This window comes from Juglans regia, chromosome 1 (assembly GCF_001411555.2).
Source record: "Juglans regia cultivar Chandler chromosome 1, Walnut 2.0, whole genome shotgun sequence".
NCBI classification, from domain to species: domain Eukaryota; kingdom Viridiplantae; phylum Streptophyta; class Magnoliopsida; order Fagales; family Juglandaceae; genus Juglans; species Juglans regia.
The window spans coordinates 41411160-41431354 of NC_049901.1; the positions used below are offsets into that span (position 1 = coordinate 41411160).

A 20195-nucleotide genomic window follows, 5' to 3' on the forward strand; every position below is an offset into this window, starting at 1 on the left:
TTTCATATGAATCTCATATTTATTTTTTATTTTTAAAATAATTACATGGCACTTACATGCTCACGATTGTAAATATCATTTTTTAATTATATATATATTAATCTGCCTTTAAATTATACCAAAAGTATCCAAAATCATTGGAGTACGGATGACTTAAACAAATCAATAAATAATTAATAAATATTTATTTATTAAATAATCAATAATCAATAAATATTTATTTATTTATTTATTAAACGAATCAATAATAAAAAAATATTTATTTAAAATTTAGATTCTTAATTCAAGATGATTATATTATTCATTAATAAAAAAATAATTATTATATCCGGTACGATGTTCTTCCTTTATGTGAACAAAAAATAAATTAAAAAATTGTCTTTCAAACCACGCCGAATCATTTTCCTCACCCTATCATCAAGCAACTATAATATGTTTCCTACCATAACTCCACACGGTCCTATCCATTTTCAACCATCCACGTGGCACATGTCATGAGATAGTAGCATTCGATCCAATGGTCGAAAATATCGACTTGCTAAAAGACAGCCCATATAAAACGACCCAAAAATTCTCTATAATTCCTATGTTTATCTATCTAGGGGTGAAAAAAGACTGGCCAACCAATAAATCGAACCGAATCGAATTGAATCGGTGAATTCGGTCCAGTATCGATTTTATATTTTGAAAACTAATCAAAATCGATTCAATTTTAATTTTCTTTTTTTTAACACCGGACCATAATGATTCATGTAAATATATATTTTTAATTTTTTATATTATATAAAATATTTTTTCTAGAATATATAATTTTGATATCTAATATATATAATTATATATTATCACTATAGTTTATAGTATTAGTAGTTATACTAAAACATGAATATCACTATATATTATAATATACTATAATATATCACTATAGTCTATAATACAATTATAATATATAGACTATGCTATATATATTATATATAGCATATTATATAATATATATAATATCGAAAAAGTTGGACCGAAATTGATAAAACTGAAAGTACCGGTTTAGAAGTGTAACCGGTACGGTATCAGTTCTTCAAATCTCAAAATCGATGTATACCGGTTCGTTTTTAAAATATATCTAAAACCGAACCGGTTACATCTCTAACTCTATTAGACTACCTATGTCCCTCTCTGTATACTTGAACTATCTCAAAATTTTGTGAATAATAATAAAATAGTTTGAATTAAAATGTTTTATTAGATTTTGAAAAATAAGAGAGAAAAAGTTGAATACAAATTTTATAAAGTTAAAAAATTATTTGAATATAACTTTTTGATATAATTTTTATTTTAAAATTTTGAAAAAATTATGTTGATTTTTAAGTTTTGTTTTGAGATTTGTAAAATTTGTAATGATTATATAAAAATTTAAAAAATTAAAAATTAAAAAACGTCTTATATGATTGATGGACGAGAAAAGATTGCGAGAAATTTTGATAATTTTTCATCGCATCTCATTTACTAAACATACACTGAACCATTATTGCACTCAACATGGAATTTAACAAAAAAACAAAACATAGAAGGTAAAATAAAATTACTTTACTCTTCAAGCACTGTTTATTGAAATATAAACAGTCTATTTTATAGAATCCTCATGTTGCAATGATCTAAAATTATTAAATCACATATTATTGGGGGGCAGCTATCTATCAATTATCATACGGTACTTTACAAAAAGGTTCATGTAAATGACCAATGAAATGACTGAAATGCCCATATGCGGGTATCCGAATACTTTCGTAACGGTCAACATTGCCTTAAGAAACCGGCTGTTTTATTTTATATACATATACATGTTGTGCGATACAGGGTATAGAAGGCCATTGGTTTACATCAGTCTCCCCCGTCTGCTTGCTCGACTTTAGGCCGGTCTGGTCTTGCTTCCCATCTATGGCTCTTCCCTTTTCACATTCGAGAACAATCCAAAACTACTTTTTGTCCCAGCTTTCTTCATACCCAGCCGCCTCTCTTCAGGTTTGCTTCTCGTATCTTTTGATGTGTGGCTTCGTCTTTGAGTTTAATCTTGTTGTTTTAATCTTGTATATGCTGGATTCTTTCGCTTTAGATGTTTTTCTCAATAAGGGTTTGTTTCATTTCTGCGTTTGGTGAATTGGGTTTCAAGCAATTCAATGCAATTTTGAGAATTTTAGCCCTTTCAGTTCTTGGGGTTTGGGTTTGTAACTGTTGTGCCAGGATGGGTTTGATTCTTTTTCTTTTTTTCTTTTATTCAATTTGGTGAATTAGGTGATGAAGGATTTTCTTTAATCCTCAGGAGGCGGCAAAAACCTGAGCTTACGTGTGTAGAGGACTTGGGAACTAATTGAACGTACATGTATAGTACGCACTTTTGAAGTCTTGAAACTCGTTTGTATTGTCGTTTTGCATCGGAGTTTTAATTTATCCTATTGGAATTATATTGGATATTGAAGTCTCGCATTGATTGGGTGCGATTGAACTTGCCTTGTTGAAGCTATTTAAAGTTATCGGTTGCTGTTGAACTTTCAACTCCCTGAATTTCTCTCCTCGGTCAACTTGGTGAACTGAGTATCATGAAGATAGTCCAGTGATTTGAGCACTTGAACTGAATTCAAAATATTAGAGTGCAGGCTGCATTTCCACCTCTCTTCCTATCTGGTTTAAGTTCTGGGGCACAAGGGTTTCTATTTATGCATCTCCCTTTCGGTCCTTGATTCTGGTGACTAACAGAGAGAAGACATATTTGATTATCATTTGGCTCTTGAACTTGGAGGTTGAGTGCATTATTCGTTCAAAATGGATCTAATTGTTTTAAGTCTGTTGTTATTGGTGCAATTACCAAGAATATATGCCTCAGAAATTTTCCATTCAAAGGTTTGTGGCGCTGATCACATTGACTATTCATATTCAAATGCTTGTGAACATTTTTACATAAATGGGAACACAGTCGACAAAGTTTTTTTCTGCGAGGCCCTCCAATCTTATCATGCAGATGGTTGCATATTCGATGAATACCTTGAAAGTAATCGATGTGAATCGGATCCTGCACTAGGTATATATCAATATGATTTGTTGGTTACAGTTTCTGGTTTAGAAATGTAATTTCATAATGTTTAGTAAAATCTTGAGTAAAAATTTTAGAACCTAAATCAAGTGTTACGTTTTTGCAGCTGATTTGGAATTTAAGATAGGAAGAAAACTTTCACAAAAGGAGGTAAAGGAAGGACAGGAAAACCACCACCAAAACATTCATCCCAATGGTCACAAACGGCTAACCCCAAAAATAGCTGCCGCAACAACTGGAGTTTTGGTTCTGTGTTGTGTTTTCCTCTGTGCTTGCTTTCAAAGGAAAAGGAAAGCGACATCCCACACTGTTCTTTTTAAGGAGCCACATTCAAGTGAGTAGAATTGTTCATCACGAATCTTGTCATCTATGATAATTAATAATTTCCTAGCCATGAATTGATATGGCTAAGCTTTCCTAGTTATCTTATATCTTTAATTTTTATCTTTAGAAGCAAGAGTCAATAAAAGGCTCTCAAGCTTGTACATTTATACTATTTACAGTGTTCTGCAATTATGGTATTGTTCTCCACATTGTTCAAGCTTGGCTAGCTTGATCCGATGAAGTGTTCTTCCTTACTTTTTAAGGCTATAGTCGACCAATGAATATTTTTGTTCTTGCAGTGGATTCAGTTTCTTCTTCTGATGTGATTTGTACTTCTGAAAAGATTCCAGCCAGTCCACGTCGAGTACCAGTATCACCTAGCCCTTCCAAATTCTCATTGTCACCAAAACTTACTAGACTTGGATCATTACATCTCACTCTGAACCAGGTTACCAAAGCAACAGGCAATTTCTCGCCCTCATTACAAATTGGTGAAGGAGGATTTGGAACTGTCTACAGAGCCCAGCTTGAAGATGGCCAGGTGGTTGCCATAAAGCGGGCAAAGAAGGTAGTATCGGTTCCATTAAATTATGTTGAATATACCACTTATTCAATCCGTTTTTGGTAAATAAGAAACTTTGAAGTTTGATATTAATGGTAGAACTTACGTTCTGGGAAATCAAGAAGAAGTTGTTTTGAACCTTTAAACTATTTAATGTGGTAGAGCATTCAGATCAAGAAAAGTACAACCACCTTTTGATTATAACTGCATAGCTGTCTCCAGCCTATGGAAGAACTTGATATCAGCATGAATTAAGAAATCAGATTTTACTTGCCCAGAAATAAAGGTTGAAATGAAGGAAACATCATGCAATGGAATGTTCTTTGCATTTAGCATCTCCTTGCAACTCGATTGATGAATGTTATTCAATCTTATTAAACTAAGTTGCAAATTGTGATTTGGAAGTACTTATCAAAAGAAAAAAGATTGTGATTTGGAAGCTAGTCAGTTGGGCTATGAGAGCCAGATGTTTGGGGTTCTTTTGAGTAGTTTTGCAAGGTCTTGTCTCTATGCTATGAAAAGTTTGTGTTGATATTTGCTCAGTGCCAATGTCACTTTAAGTTCAATCTAGCTTTGCTTAAAGGGATTTCAATTATGGAGTCTCACGTCATCGGCTCTATCTAATTATTCAATTTATCATTCTGAAGGAGTTTCTTTGTGTTAACCTGAAATAATTGTGTAGGAAGTCTTTGAGAGTCTGCGTACAGAATTCAGTAGTGAAGTTGACCTTCTGGCCAAAATTGATCACCGGAGTCTAGTCAAATTGCTAGGTTATATTGACAGAGGAAATGAACGCCTAATCATCACAGAGTATGTGCCAAACGGTACTCTAAGAGAACATTTGGATGGTAAGATTAGTGTAATCATAAGATTGGCAAATATCTCAATCCAGAACACCTTGATGTCAACTGTCTTGCTGCTATTACTGGCAGGTCAGCGTGGAAAAATTCTGGATTTCAATCAGCGACTTGAAATTGCCATCGATGTTGCTCATGGCCTAACTTATCTCCATCAATATGCAGGTACCTAACATTCAGTTTAATTGATTTGTTTCTTGGATAATCGGAATTCTTTAAAGTAATCCTAGTTTATCTATTCTTTGGGTTTTTTTTTTTTTTTGGGGGGGGGGATGAAATTGGAATCTTACAACCAAGTGATTTTAGAATTTATGCTGCATTCCCCATTTTCCTTACTGTTCCTTCATCTTCTCAACAAAGAAGTAGAATCTACCAGAATACTTTTGATATAAAATACTAGACTTCACAATGTCCTAGTCTCAGTTTGGAGTGAAATATTATTTTCGTACATGATTATTCTCGTTATACATGGCTTTATATGTTAACTCTTTTTTCTCTCTTTGCCTTACTGCAACTGCATCATCAATAGGAGGGTTGTAGTGGTCTGTATCTATCACCCTGTACAGTTATTACACTGAGGAGCCATGATTTCCACAGTCAATGGTTTCCATTCATCATGTAGACAACAAATGATGATAAAAGTCTCGTATTTGGAAACATGAATGCTTGAAACCCCATGCTACTTGAGAGCTATGTTCCTCTTATCCTCTTCCAGACCTGCCTTTGGGTGCATGCCTCATCATAGTCTGTCGAAAAAAGTTCTTATTCCAATGAGTGCATAATGTTCAGTCTGTGATTTAGACACTTTCATGTGTTCATGTGACATAGATATCGTATAGCCTATGTCATTTCTTTATGTATTTAATACTAATCGGCCAAATCTTTTGCTCATGTTGCTATAGAGAAGCAAATTATCCATCGGGATGTCAAGTCGTCCAACATTCTTCTGACAGAGAGCATGAGGGCTAAAGTGGCTGATTTTGGATTTGCAAGGCTTGGTCCACTGGAATCTGATCAAACACACATTTCTACTAAAGTGAAAGGGACAGTTGGCTACCTGGATCCTGAGTACATGAGGACCTATCAACTCACTACCAAGAGTGATGTTTACTCATTTGGGATTTTACTTATAGAGATTCTGACAGGTCACCGTCCTGTGGAAATGAAGAGAGCCCCTGAAGAGCGGGTGACACTTAGATGGGTAAGCATGTATTCTATTACATTCAGAGTTTTTTTTCTTAAAAAAATTTATTTTGAGGCAGTTGTGTATACTTATCAAGTACTGTGGAACCTCATGTTACTCTCAGAACATGGGATAACCATTAATACATGTGAAACACAACGCCGATATGATGGAGTGTATCTCATGGAAACACCAAAATTACGACTATGCCTCTATCAAATGATTCTTTGTGCAGGTGTAACCTAGGCTGCAATCTGGAATTGGTGATGCCAAAGTCCTATCTCCTTGCCATATTTATTATTGTCAGCCTTCCACCCAACCTTACCCAGTTAAATCTATTAATGTTGGCTGGACTGAGATTACCAAGAGTTTAAGAAATGTAAATATTATATTTCCATTGGGAGTCTTGATTTGGTCCTACGATTAAGTTATTTCAGATGTTGGCTTGATTCACTCATAACGCCAATGCAGGGTACCGATGTCACTTTTTATTGTTACTTTGTTGCTCAGTTATGCTTTCCATGCATTTTAAAGTTACTGCTAACATTCAATTATTTAAGTTCTCAATGGATTTCATAATGTGCAGGCCTTTAACAAGTACAATGAAGGAAATGTGATGGAATTGGTGGATCCTTTGATGGAGGAAGTCGTCGATTCAGAGGTACTTATGAAAATGTTTTCTTTGGCTTTCCACTGTGCAGCACCAATTCGAGACGATCGCCCAGACATGAAATCAGTGGGAGAACAGTTGTGGGCAATAAGGGCAGACTATCTTAAGAGTGCAAGGACAGGGCATTGACTGCAATTTGGGAGTTGTCATTTGTAAATCGTGTTTTCTTCAGTGCTCACACGGCGAAGCAGATTTTTCCTTTGAACAAATCTTACTTTTTTGTTCTTTGCTTTATTCTTAATTCTTGAACACATTAGAAGATGTTTATTGTTTTTCAACTTCTCATCTCAAAGCAGTGCCTCACACTATGACAAGCATCAAAAGGAAATGGGAAAGGCATTTGCTTCTTGAACTTTGCTATGCTGTCATGTAGAATTGAGAATGTATTAAGAGTTTTGCTTCCCTTGAACTTTGCTATGATGTCATATAAGAATCAAGAATGGTGTCATGGACACACGTTCCATGGAAAAGCAGGCGGTGGAGAACGAGAATATGGGTTTCAAGGGGGGCAAGATTCTATACCTTAACCTCCTTTGTTTCTATGTTATTCATGACAGCCTCGAAAGTTTTACTTGAATGATGAAAGGGACTAAGAGAGAATAAAATTGCACTTTATTCTATCAACCTGTTACCCTACATTTCACCTGCATGCCAATATTCTCACTGCTGGGATCATTTTGCAACTCTTAACCTCTAGAAGATAAAAACTTCCCAAAAGTGGGCATTTATAATTTATTTTCCTGTAACATTGAGAATTATCACAACTAATGGTTCATGAAGCATACACTTCGTTCATTGCATCATCTAATGTATAAAATTTGATAATATAACAAAACATTATTTGTCATTGTCTGGCCCTCTCTTCAGCTCTAAATTTTGTAAAGATTTTGTAAAAGAAGAAATCAAAGCCGGTCCTCCAATAATTCTGTAATCTGAGCAGCTCCAGTAAGACTAATCACAAACTTAATCTCATAATTAAGCTTCAATGCTTGCTGAGGTGCTCTAAAATAATTTACTCAGAGGTGGGAACCGGAATCGTAATCTTTTCCACCGGCTCCTTACCAGCATAGGGTGCAAACTTAATATGTGCTCCGGCATGAAATCGTGCCTCGTCAATATGCCCACCACAGGGGATCTCTGCAATTAAGAAACAAGGCATTTAGATGCAGATAGTGAGTGAAATGCTACAGTGGAAATAATGATAATTAAGAAGTGTTTCCTCTGGACCAAATAAGCAATAACAGCTCTAATGGTGTAGTCCCTACAATGCGTCCTATCAGCCAAAACTGGCAGTGGCATTAAATTTAAATGGAAAATACTAGATGAATAAATTATTAGCACCAGAAATGAATGAAACTAGATGGATAAATAAGCAAGCTACTGTGACAAGAGGAAAAAACTGAATTTTCTTGAAAAATATATGCCAAAGAAATCTAAATTGGCGAGGAAGAGTAACATACATAATGAAAGGTATAAATCAGGAAGACAAACTCTTCGACTTTTAGGGTAAGAGACAACAATCGGCATATTATTCAAACATGGCATAAATTAAGTTGCATATGCTTAATGGAAAAATATCCATGCGTCAGGAATAAAACAAAAGGAAATAATGTAGCAGTACATGACCAAGGTCGAGTACGCAGAAAAGCATCAAACTTGTGCTAGAGCCCTGTACGTGCATTGATTACACTATAACTTTGTCCAGATCAAAAACTTGTAACCTGTGTCTCAGACCATCTAATCACCCATGAAAGGTGTGAAATTCGGCAAACAATATAACACAATTACTTACACTAGAGATCTTGGGAATCACCAGCAGGTGCCTTAAACCGACTTCTCGGAAAAGTAAGAGAGCCTTTGCTAGGGACATCGTCTCCACAACAGTATAAGGTGAAGCATTAGTAAAAGGATGTAAATCTATGAACATTTCCATCTCTTCCTCAGATAAATCTATATCTTCTATCTTTTCATCATTGCCTGAACCCCTCTTTGCAAAATCCCCAGCTAAAAACTGCTTAGAGGCGTTGGAGCCTCCTGTCAAGTCTGGGGTGGACAAGAAAGCTTTCTTCTTTAACAATGTAACAAGGTGAGCTCGTAGGATTATACCAAACAAAACTGGACACTCAGAATGCGGAGGCTCATCAATTATAGGGAAGCCATTGTGCCTTGTCGTCATAAGAACATGAACTATATTACCAACCTTCTCAATGCCATGAAAGAGCTGAAGCGGGCCTGTGACCACGTCACCTACTGACAGCTGCCTCATATATGGCTCAGCATGAGTTTCAAGGTAAGGAAATCCCTTTGCTTTCATGATAAGGTCATAGATATTGCCATTGAAAGCATCAGCTACAGTCTTGGAGACAAGAAGTACCAGCATTATTAATGGCAGCAATAGCAGATTATTGGTCAATTCTAGGATAATTACACACAGAGAAACTGTCATTCTCATAGACCCACCAAGAAGGGAGGTAGCACCCAGCACAGCGTAAAGTCCATGGTTAAGATTTGAGTGTGGGCCAACTAACATTCCAACAAAACGTCCATAGGATGCACCAGTAACAATAACAGGTACAAAGAGACCAGCAGGAGCAACCACCCCATAGCTAAAGATGCTTAAAAAAAAGCAAGTAAAAAAGAATATGAGAACTGAGGAGTGTTGGAACTCATCATCGGTGCCTTTACTAAAAAGATTTCTAATAGCATCATCATTTGTGTTAAAAATGAGGCTGGCAAGATCGTTATAGTAACCAGCGGGGCATTGGAACTTCTTGTAGTTACCAGAGCGGCCTATTGTAGGGCAGGCCTCAGATGCATCAGCTGGACAAGGTCGGCAACTTGCAAGCCATGGTAATCCAAAGAGAAGACAAGATGTGAAAATGGAGATGGAGCAAGCAAGACAAATTTTGTAACCAATGCTTCTTCTGAAAAAAGTCAAAATATAAAAGTGAGTTCAGATAATATGTTGCCACAACATTTTATAACACTAAAAATATTGTGCACATCACAAATCTGAAAAAGGCGGCTTACTCATTTATGAGACTGTAAATTCGGAGAACCTTCTCTAGAAGAAAATTATATAAACTTCCCAATATGCCCCCTATAACTCCAAGGGCAAGCACAGGAGGCACATCCACAAGATGATATGAAACAGATTCTGAGTAGACATCAAACATTATGAGCCCCCCTGTACCAAAGAGCCCACATTTTCCACTTAAGCAAAGATCAATGAAAGCACGGAGTACTAGTGCCACAACAGCTGTTGTGAAGAAAGATCTCCATAGAAGGGCACTTCTCCACCTGTAGAACAGAACTCGGTGCTTAGTATTTTATGGAATCAGGATGCTTTAATTTTGGCATTTTCACCCTTTAAGCTGCACCAACACATACAACTTGAAAAACAAATAGACATTTTGGCATGATTTAGGACAAGATGATGAGGCCATGACCAGCATGTGTGACAAAACAATTAGCATACTTACTGCTAGCTTGGTCATGTTGTGAACACTCATCTATGCATGTATACCAAAAAAAGCAGACAGAAAAAAAAATCACACCAGAAGGGGCTACCAGCTTGCTACTAAAGCCTTTAGGAGGTCTTAATAGAGACCTTAGGGATCAAATACTAGCTTCGTCAAGATGGGAGAGGGCTAACTCTGTGTGTTTTCCATGACGCAAAAAACCACCACCTTGCCATATATAATGCAGGAAAAACTCCGAAGTACGGAAAAGGTAACAAGCTCTTCTTTTTAGTGTGTTAAACTAAAATAAAATTAAGTGTACCCCCCAAAAGGGAGTATTAGAGCATAAATATTTGACATTCATGTCTGAAATGTTTGCACATATATAGGCTTCATTCCATCCATAAACAACAAATGAAAATAAACAGAGAGCACTACTATATAATTGTTAAGTTCAAGGTTTTGCACCAGATCCGATCACCACGTGAAAAATTGAGATACATTAAATTACTATGATGTACAGAACAAACAAGATCAGATAAATATGTTAAAATACCAAGATGCCATCTCTTCAAGAGCAAACAGCACACCACCAACAGGGGCACGGAAAGCGGCAGCAATTCCAGCTGCTGATCCACATGTTACAAGATCTCTTCGGTCTCGGTCATTCTTGAAAAAGCGTAACCATCCCCATGTTAAACCATATTTCTTTGACCCACCCTGACCTAGCAATGATGCTATACATGCACCAGTATGGACCATGGGCCCTGCCTTTCCCACAAGAAGAGACGATGATACAGCGGAAATGCTGCCGACTATCTGTTCATTGAGCATAAAAAAAAAAATAAGACACTCTCACCATTTTCCAAAACAAGGACTACATGGATTTCTGCAAGAAACATATTGAGCTTGCCAAATGTCTAAGATTTTTTAAACACTCGAACATTCAACTGCCTGATGGTTGGCAACATTTGAACTCAATGTCTGTAGAAGAATGCTATATTGGTAAGAATAGTAATTACATAACTTCAACTGAAAGTAGGCAACTTGAGTTTCGAAGCTAATCAAAGTATCAAACAGCAGGCCAACACTTAAGTTGTAGAGATACACATACCGAATGCCTTCTTTATGAAAGTTTAAAGGTTTAACTTATTAATATTGGAGGGATTTCATCGCAGTCAACACCTCTAACACAAGTAGCTGATTCAAGATTAGCATTGGAGAAATGCTTCTTATCTATTTAGTAGATTTGTATTAGAAAATGTCATATACTATAAATATCACGGAGTAGCTGATTCAAGAAAGTAGGCAAAACTTAAAATAACTCAACTTGCGTTTATCAGATAATATATATATAAAAAAAAAAAATCTAGTTAATTCAGCAACCCCATGCCTCCGGTCTTATTGTAAAAGGAAAGGAAAGCAAGCCATAGAATCCAAAATATTTGATAAAAATATCAGAAACATAAAAAATTCCCTACCTTAACAACCAAAGTCCGTAACGTAAATATTCCAGGCGCATCCACGCCGTTCAGGTATGCTTTCACTTCCGGAATACCCGAACCGGCAGCCGCCGGCGCTATAAAAGCCGTAATTATAGACGCGAACAGAGTCAGAACGAAATTAGACACCGAAAATACAAGAAATGCCATTCCATACCTGCCAATACATTTCCCAAACCCATCAATAGCTTCCCCAGAGCTCATCAAAACAAAACAAAACAAAAAGAGAGAGCAGAGTCCCATTTTTCAACAATCATTCTCTTTTATTTGTCTCGGGAAAATTTAACAGTTTCCACCAAGCCAATCAGAACCAAAGTGCAAAATTCAGAGTGAAATTATATAACACCTGCTCTCCAACATCATGTTAGAAGTGACGACGAACTTCATGCCGGCGAGATTCTCGACGGCGAGGTTATTGCAAAAGCCGACGAGGCTGACAATCAAACCGATGAGAAAGCACAAGAGCCACTTCATAAACGTGTATTGGAATATCTGCAACTTTCCCCGGCTCCTCCAGTCCTGCTTGAACAGCTCATTCTCGAATATCCTGCAATTTTTCCATTTTTCAAATAAAAAAACATTTTATCAAACAATCACGATTTACCCATTTCGAAGAAGAAGAAGAAAGCGCTTGGAACATACTCGTAATCGAGGCTCTCGATGGGACAGACATTGACGCCGACGATGGCGACTTGGGAGGAGGAGTTGGGGACGGATCGTAGGCCGGAGAGCAAGGGGACGGTGATGGAGTCCTCTCGGTCGGCATTGGGATCGGCCGTGCTGATGATGACGCTGGACATGCTTCTTTAGAGTGTTTCAGTTGAACACCATCTGGATTCTGCTCAGAACTCTGAACACACAGATATAGAGAGAGAGAGGGTCAAAGCTGATTCGGAGTTTCTCAACTTCTCAAGTTCTGAGACGAAGGTTGTCGTGTTTGTGACAAAGTGAAATTCTAGTTTTCTTTCTTTTGTTAATAAATAAAATGGTAACGAGTGATGCCAGTGTTTGGTAATTGGTAATTACATAGTCATCTGAATAATATTAATTTTTATTTATTTTTTATTTTTTAGTTTACGAAAAATTATTTTTTAGTATAACTTAAAATTAATAAATACTGGCTTGACAAATTTTTAAGCTAAGTTTAAAAAAATAAATAAGATTTAAAAGAAATATACTCGATGAAATACAATAAAAAATTGTAGAAATTAATTAAGCTAAATATACTCGCTGTCTTGAAAAAAATTAAAATTAATAATAATAATACCAAAAGATAAATAAAAAAGAAGCACGAGAGACTCGCCACTGATCATTTTGACTTTACCTTAGTCTGTTGGTGTATTTATTTTTGTTTCTTTAAATATTTAAAAAAAAAATACTATAAATGAATTTGTATTTTTTTAACATTTAAAAAAAAGAAAAAATAAAATAATATTAGATAATTGTACAAAAACAGTATACTTTTTTAATTTTTTTATATATATTTTATATTTACTCACTTTCTTTTAAAATGAATAACAACACTTACACACCCTCTAATTATAAATATGATTTTTCAAAAAATAAAATTTACCGAATAAGTTGAGGGTGCCGAGCAGACAATGAAGGATGATGGTAGCGGGCCACTGACACAGTTTATCGTTAGACATATCGTTAATTATAAATTTTTTATTTTTTAAATACTTTTTAATATTTTTAATTATTAAAAATTATATAATTTAATTAAAAATTATTTCTTTAATTATTAAATAAAAAATAAATAAAATATATGAACAGTAAAATTAAACGGACTCTACTAATAACTTTTCGACAAGAAATGTGCTGTTGCTTTTATTTTTGTTAGTAGCAAAAGAGGATATATATCCACATCAATCCTCGGGATTCCCTACTCTTTTTCTCTTTTAAATTAATTTTGCATTTGTTTTTTTATATTTTATTATGCCCTAATTAATCCCAATTCACAAAACTAATAATATCTTGATTTTTACCCAATTACCAAATAGTTATTTATTTAGAGCATTAGTATTGGATTATGTATCTATATATACATATATTTATATAATATGATCTTAAATTAGGTTTTATTAGATTATGCGTATCTAAAAACTTACATAGTTATAAACAATATTTCTACAAATTTAAAAATACATTGTTCACTCTTTAAATCTTTTTTTATTTTTTTTTCTCTCTCCTCTCCTATCTCTCCACCAATAGATAGAATTTTAAGAAAAAAATTATAGTAAGTGTTAAATGATAGAATTTGCGGTGGTACTAATTGTAAAATATAAAAAAAGTTAGGAAAATAAATAAATAATAATAATCTTTTTTATTATTTGGTTCAAATATGTATAATTCAATGTGAGAGGTTTTCTTGATATGTAAAATTAATCTTTAAAATATGTGATTTTGTATATGCATATAGAAAAATCAATTCTAATGCTTGCCGATTCATTAATTTGGCAAATTCATTAATATCTATTGCAATATATTGTCAATAGATTTTACTATACATCAATTATTATTCACTCCATGCTTGACAACTTTTTTTTAAAGCTCTCTCTCTTCGACCTCTCTCTCTCTTCAATCTCTCTCTCTCTTTAACCTCTCTCTCTTATCAGACCCCCTCTCTCTCTCTTATCAAGTCGGTTCACACATAGAGTGTAGGTTGTGCGGTTTGGGATTTGGCACAGTAATTAGGGATGTAAATTTAAACCGGAAAATCGAAAAGTCAGACCAAACCGGTTGGTCCGGTTTTGAATTGGTCCGGTCTGGAACAAGTTCCTATATTATGAAAACTGGCTAGAACCGATCTGGTTTCGGTTCCGTAATTTCCGGAACCGAACCGAACCATTTGGAAAAAAATATATATAAATTAATTTTATACATTATACAAAATATTTATATATATAATATATAATAATATATTAATTTTTTATATATAATATATAATTATATATCATATATGAAATAATTTAATATTATAATTTATAAATTATAACATAAAATGTTAATCTTAAATATGAACATTTGTAATTTGTTTAATCAAATGTTATTAATATAATTATATATAAGATAATATTATTATAATTTATAAAATAAAAGTTTAATCTTAAAAATGAAAATTTAATTGATCATATGCTTTAAACATGATATATATATATATTAAATTATTAATAATATTTTATCATAAGAAGTAACATTTTATTATATGTTTTTTACATTTTAATAAACCGGACCGGACCGGATCGAAAACTGGTAAAATCGGATGTACCGGTTTAGGAGCGTAATCGATTTTGAAAAATGAAAAATCAGTATATACTGATTCGGTCCTAGATTTTATCCAAAACTGGACCGGACAGATTACACCCCTGACAGTAACTGATGAAAAGATTTATTCATTGTCAATATATCATTTAATACCAAGTTGGCCAAGACAATATATATATATATATATATATATATATATATTAAAACTGTTATCATCACGAGATCGGCTTAGTTTGGATTGAGTAATACTTTCAACTCATCTAATTTTATCTCATCATTATAATTTTTATAAATTTTTACATAAAATATAAAAAATCATTCAATTTTTTTAAATTCTAAAATAATAATAATATTTTATTTTATTTTAAATTTTTATCTCTATTCATCTCATCTTAAATTACTATTCAAACCTAACCTAAAAATTTAATCAAATTAATATCTAATAGTAACAGAACATTTTAATCCATTATATAGATTTGCCATCTTCGTGACCCGTGACGTGGTCTTTATATCGATAGAAATTATTAACTATTGATAAAAAAATTTATTAAAATTTTAATATTCGAAATCGTAACAAAAAAATTAAAATCAAATATATATATATTTTTTTCAAATCACAAAATCTAAAATTTATGGAAATAATAATATAAAAAAACGAATGGAAAGGAGAGTACGGTAGCAGAGTGGCAGACGCCCTCTGACAATAATTTATGGGTTGTGATAAGTTTATTATTCTCTTCCTATTTATTTATTATTTATAATATATTTAAAGTATTTTATATTTTTATTATTTTTTAAATATTTTTTTAACATCTTTAATCATTAAAAAAAAATTAAAAAAATATATAATTTTTCACTTCTTTAACCATTAGATAAGATTAAAAATTACAAACAAATAAAGTATAAAAAGAATAATAAATAAATAGTAAGAAGATAGTAACTTTATCTTTATCCATAATTTATGTCGTGTTATTATTTTGCACGATCTATAAAATAATAATAATAATAATAAATTTTTTAATAGTAAAATAGAAAATTGGTTTACTTTTAAGATTAAAATTTTAAATTTTAAAAATTTTAAAAATCTCTCATCTCATTATTATAATTTTCATCAATTATCATATAAAATAAAATAAATAATATAATTTTTTAAAATTTTAAAATAAAAATAAAAATAAAATATATATTTTATTTAATTTTTTAACTTTAATTATTTTACCTCTAAAACCATGCGAGAAAATCACATCAGTTGTGTTCTGTACGTAAATGCGTGTACTCGATAGGAGGAAACTTCCGATATGGGACTCTTTTTAGCGTAATAAAAAAGACAGGTAGCGGTAGGTGGCTTCTACACCTCTCTCTCTCTCATTTATAGGCCAAGGAAGAGACACAGCTCAATCAAAGAGTGATTTGAATTTATGAGTTAAGATGAATAGTAAATAATAAAATAAAAATTAAATTATTTATTAAATTTTGTATAAAAATTTAAGAAAATTATTTTGAATTTAAAAATTTTGAATTATTTATTATATTTTATATGAAAATTTGATAAAGTTATAATGATTAGATAAGTTGAACTACAGTGAATTTTAAATGCAAACAAGACAGAATATATTTTCGAAATTGTGAAAGTTTACCACATTATTAACATTAGTCCGTACTCATTAAGACCCAATTTATTTATTTTTGTAATGATCTAAGCTTTTTACTATTCTTCCTAATGAATATAAAGTCGGGAAACTTGAAGAGAAATAATCAAGGAAGCCATAATTTGGTTTTATCTTTTTGGATGTTTGAGAATAAAATCCCGACTACATGAGTTTTTTACAAGTTAGACATAATTTAAGGGAAAGTTTCGTCTGTCTGACTTTGATGTTCCCTTTAAATTATTTGCATCAAATTACAAATAGAGTAAACTTAAAGCCTAATGAGTACGGATGAGTTATCTAAAATTGGGTCTTAATGAGTACCAACTAATGTTAATAATGTCGTAACTTAAATTTCGTCTCGTTTATTTCTACAAAATTTTTTATTTTATTTTATTTAATTATTATAATTTTTTTTTACATTCTCACATAAAATAAAATAAACAATTCAATATTTTTTAAATTTTAAAATAAAAATAATATTAAAAAATAATATTTTATTTAATTTTTAACTTTTATTTCAGCTCATTTCGTCTTATATGTAAAAATAAACGAGATTTTAAAACTATAAATATTTGAAATTACGTCTGATATGGTTGAGTTCTTGACGTTAATTTTGAAAAATAATGATTGAATTAGATTAAAATTTAGAAAATTAAAGAGTTTAGAGAATCTTAATCAGACATGAAACACTTTCATTGGTAAAACCAAAATGACACAAAAGACAACTGTGGATACAATTGCTGTGAGCTTTTGGACAAAATTACCCTTCAAATCAATTCAATGAATGTAACTCATCAAACTTAATCACAGAGGCTTGAACTTATGTACTGTCAAACAAAAATACACAACAATAAATACGACAGCGCACTCTCTCACCCAAAAATAAGCTTTTCTAAGTGAAATACACGTGGCCCAATCGTACTCGTATGTATCCCAATCACGTTGTTTTCATAGAGACAACGAAATAGATTTTTTTTTAGGAAGAAATTTAACTTATTTGCCCTTGCACATTTTGAGAGAGAAAGAGTAACATCTTGTGAGATCTACAGATAATAATGGTTTATTCAATTTAAATTTAATTCTATATTAATTATGTCGTGAAAAATAAAATCATAGTTTCTTATTGAATAATGTTAGATACAATTATGAGTTGTGTAAGCGCTGTACACATCTTTTAAAAAAAATACAGTTACTATTAAAAAATTAATTTATTCATTTAAATTCTCATATTTATTTATTTATTTTTTAAAATACACGATATTTACGCATTCTATGACTGTAAATACTATTTCTATTTTTTCTATACAATTCTAAAGGAAGCCTTCTTTTGTCCTTTGCAACATAGTTAGCAAAATGAATTTTTTCTTGTGTCGCGATGTGCCCAAAATGTGTGTTCAATTATAATTTAGGTTTCGTTTGTATTCGTAACTCATTTCAACCCACTTCAATTCATCTCATCTCATCATTATAATTTTCTTAAATTTTCATACAAAATATAATAAACAATTCAATTTTTTTAAATTTCAAAATAACTTTCTCAAATTTCCACACAAAATATAATAAATAATTTAATTTTTATTCTACTATTTACAAACCATCTCAATTCATATTTAAATCTAAACCACTCCTAATCGTCCTGTACTCTCTCCCCAATTAAAAACTGACAAAATAAAACAATTTAAAATAAATGTATCATATTCAAATCTTAACACGTTTTATGAGATTCTTCAGAATTTAGAAATTTTTTAAAATAAACTACTTGATTCATTCAAATTTTAAAGATAAAAAAAAAAAGATAAATCATTGTGATTATTAGATTGTTTAAAATTTAATTTTAAATACAAATTAATGATTAGCGAATTCGAATAAGGATATTTAAAGAATTTGAAGTTCTAGATCCAAATGTAATGTTGGGTGTGCTAATTATTTTTCAAGGAATTTGTATAAGTTGTATTTAAACCATGAAAAAAAAAACCACTAAAGAAGGGGGAGAAAAAAGAAAAGAAATGAGAAGGTTTATGTCCTTGATATCAAAATTCAAAAGGGAAATTATATATATATATATATATATATATTTATGTGTTTCGTACAAACACTTTATCAAAAAGTCGATTCTATTATAAAAAAATGTGAAAAATTCACTTTTTCTTGATGAGAATCATATTTTTATAAAATATTTATATAATATTTGTATATTTGAAATTTTATCTAGCATTACTCAAATACCATAAAACAGAGTTTATGCAATGTACTTGTCACATCAGGTTGTGAAATTACCATAAAACTTATAAGAATTATCGGTTTCCATGTGCACCATGCGCGAGCACCCAACCGAAGGGGGGTTGACTGTTTGGTAAATGGATGCACTACACTTGTCATGACAAAAACTTTATTTTAAAATTTGAATTTAGAATTGATAAGCAGAGAAGATAGACAACCTCAATTCCAGCATCAAACAAGTTGGGGATCCTTTAAGAAGTTTCCCATCAATGTCGTCTTTGAATGGGGGAAGTTTCAACAGTTTTGGAATTAAATGTGGGCACGCAATTTCTGCTCTTGGAATCAGCCAAAATCTATGGTACTTTCATGTTGCTCTCTCGAATAAGGAAACTTGTCCAAATTACTATATCATATCATGGTCAGTCGTAGAATGCGCAAATATCGTACAATCGTTTTAAAAAAAGAATAGGGTTCATTATTAAAAAATTATTATTTTTTTTCATGTGGGTCTTATATTTATTTATTTTTTTTAAAGCGATTGCATGACGTTTGCACACTCACGACTGCAAGTATTATTTCTCATATAGAATAATGTGACATTAAATGATAGGTGTACAAATAAAATATAATAAATAATATTCAATCATTTAATGTTATATCATGAAATGATGAGAGGATGATGAGAATTGAGATGATGAGTAGCATTACTCATCTTCTTATACTAAACACTAGCACTAGCACTTCACTAGCCTACAACTTCAAATAAGTAGGATTAGGGATAGAAAATTTGATTTAAGGGCATGTTTGGACACTATGAAAATTCTCAGAATTCTTTAAATTTTTCATAATTTCATTCACAATTATCACTCAAATATAAAATACTTTTCAATTTCAAGTTTTCAGCTTTTGAATCTAATCATTATTCAAATACAAAAATCAATTCAATTTTTACAAACTTTAAAACAAAAATTATATTGTATTTTTCAAAATCTAATAAAATATTTTTACTTAAAATCATTTCACTATTATTTACAAAATTTTGAAGTATTTTTCACTCATTACTGCTGACTCTGTCCCCAAAGGCCCAGCAAGCCCGTAATCCACAAGTCCATTAAAACCCAGCATTTAGACTTTGTTTCCAGGCCTCGTTATAGCTTTGCTCGGTACTCCAGGACTGGGGCCCAAGCCCCAAAAGCCCTGGCCCTACAACATTATACATTGTTCTCACTTCTCATACCTTTTCTCTTCAAAATCTTCACTTTTTTTTTAATAAATAATAATCAATATTCGCAATTAAACTATTTTGTTTTAGAAGATAATAATTTATTTTATTTTATTTTATTTTTTAGTTTGAAGTATTATATTTATACCAAGTTAATACTTCAAAATTAAAAATTAAAAAGCATTATATTTGAGTG

General features: G+C 31.9%; 2 protein-coding genes across 3 annotated transcripts; one reads left to right on the top strand and one right to left on the bottom strand.

The window, feature by feature from the left end:
- The first annotated feature begins 1845 nt into the window (after positions 1–1845).
- Positions 1846–7087, top strand: LOC108995633 (calmodulin-binding receptor-like cytoplasmic kinase 3). Of its 2 annotated transcripts, none has more exons than XM_018971223.2 (8): positions 1846–2016; positions 2287–3070; positions 3189–3416; positions 3706–3974; positions 4651–4816; positions 4901–4990; positions 5728–6026; positions 6595–7087. In XM_018971223.2, exons 2-8 carry the CDS (start codon positions 2815–2817, stop codon positions 6805–6807), a joined length of 1521 nt encoding a protein of 506 aa, XP_018826768.1. In that variant the 5' UTR covers positions 1846–2016; positions 2287–2814; the 3' UTR covers positions 6808–7087. The 2 variants fall into 2 exon arrangements, with proteins under 2 accessions (XP_018826768.1, XP_018826769.1); XM_018971224.2 differs by having other exon boundaries at positions 2315–3070.
- Positions 7088–7372: 285 nt separating this feature from the next.
- On the bottom strand, positions 7373–12594 carry LOC108995632 (putative chloride channel-like protein CLC-g). Its single transcript, XM_018971222.2, has 7 exons — positions 12284–12594; positions 11988–12188; positions 11621–11798; positions 10696–10958; positions 9709–9978; positions 8471–9602; positions 7373–7815 (listed from the first exon to the last, which is right to left on the bottom strand). The coding sequence occupies exons 1-7, from the start codon at positions 12439–12441 to the stop codon at positions 7681–7683; spliced, it is 2337 nt and encodes a 778-aa protein (XP_018826767.1). The 5' UTR covers positions 12442–12594; the 3' UTR covers positions 7373–7680.
- Between the last annotated feature and the right edge of the window lie 7601 nt (positions 12595–20195).

Excerpts from the sequence above, each read along its gene's own strand:
- LOC108995633 (XM_018971223.2), top strand. The coding sequence starts at position 2,815 with ATGGATCTAATTGTTTTAAGTCTGTTGTTATTGGTGCAATTACCAAGA. Across the intron at positions 3,975-4,650 it reads CCATAAAGCGGGCAAAGAAG|GAAGTCTTTGAGAGTCTGCG; the intron begins GTAGTATCGGTT and ends ATAATTGTGTAG. Across the intron at positions 4,817-4,900 it reads TCTAAGAGAACATTTGGATG|GTCAGCGTGGAAAAATTCTG; the intron begins GTAAGATTAGTG and ends TATTACTGGCAG.
- LOC108995632 (XM_018971222.2), bottom strand. The coding sequence starts at position 12,441 with ATGTCCAGCGTCATCATCAGCACGGCCGATCCCAATGCCGACCGAGAG. Across the intron at positions 9,979-10,695 it reads CTTGAAGAGATGGCATCTTG|GTGGAGAAGTGCCCTTCTAT; the intron begins GTATTTTAACAT and ends TCTGTTCTACAG. Across the intron at positions 7,816-8,470 it reads TGATTCCCAAGATCTCTAGT|AGATCCCCTGTGGTGGGCAT; the intron begins GTAAGTAATTGT and ends TCTTAATTGCAG.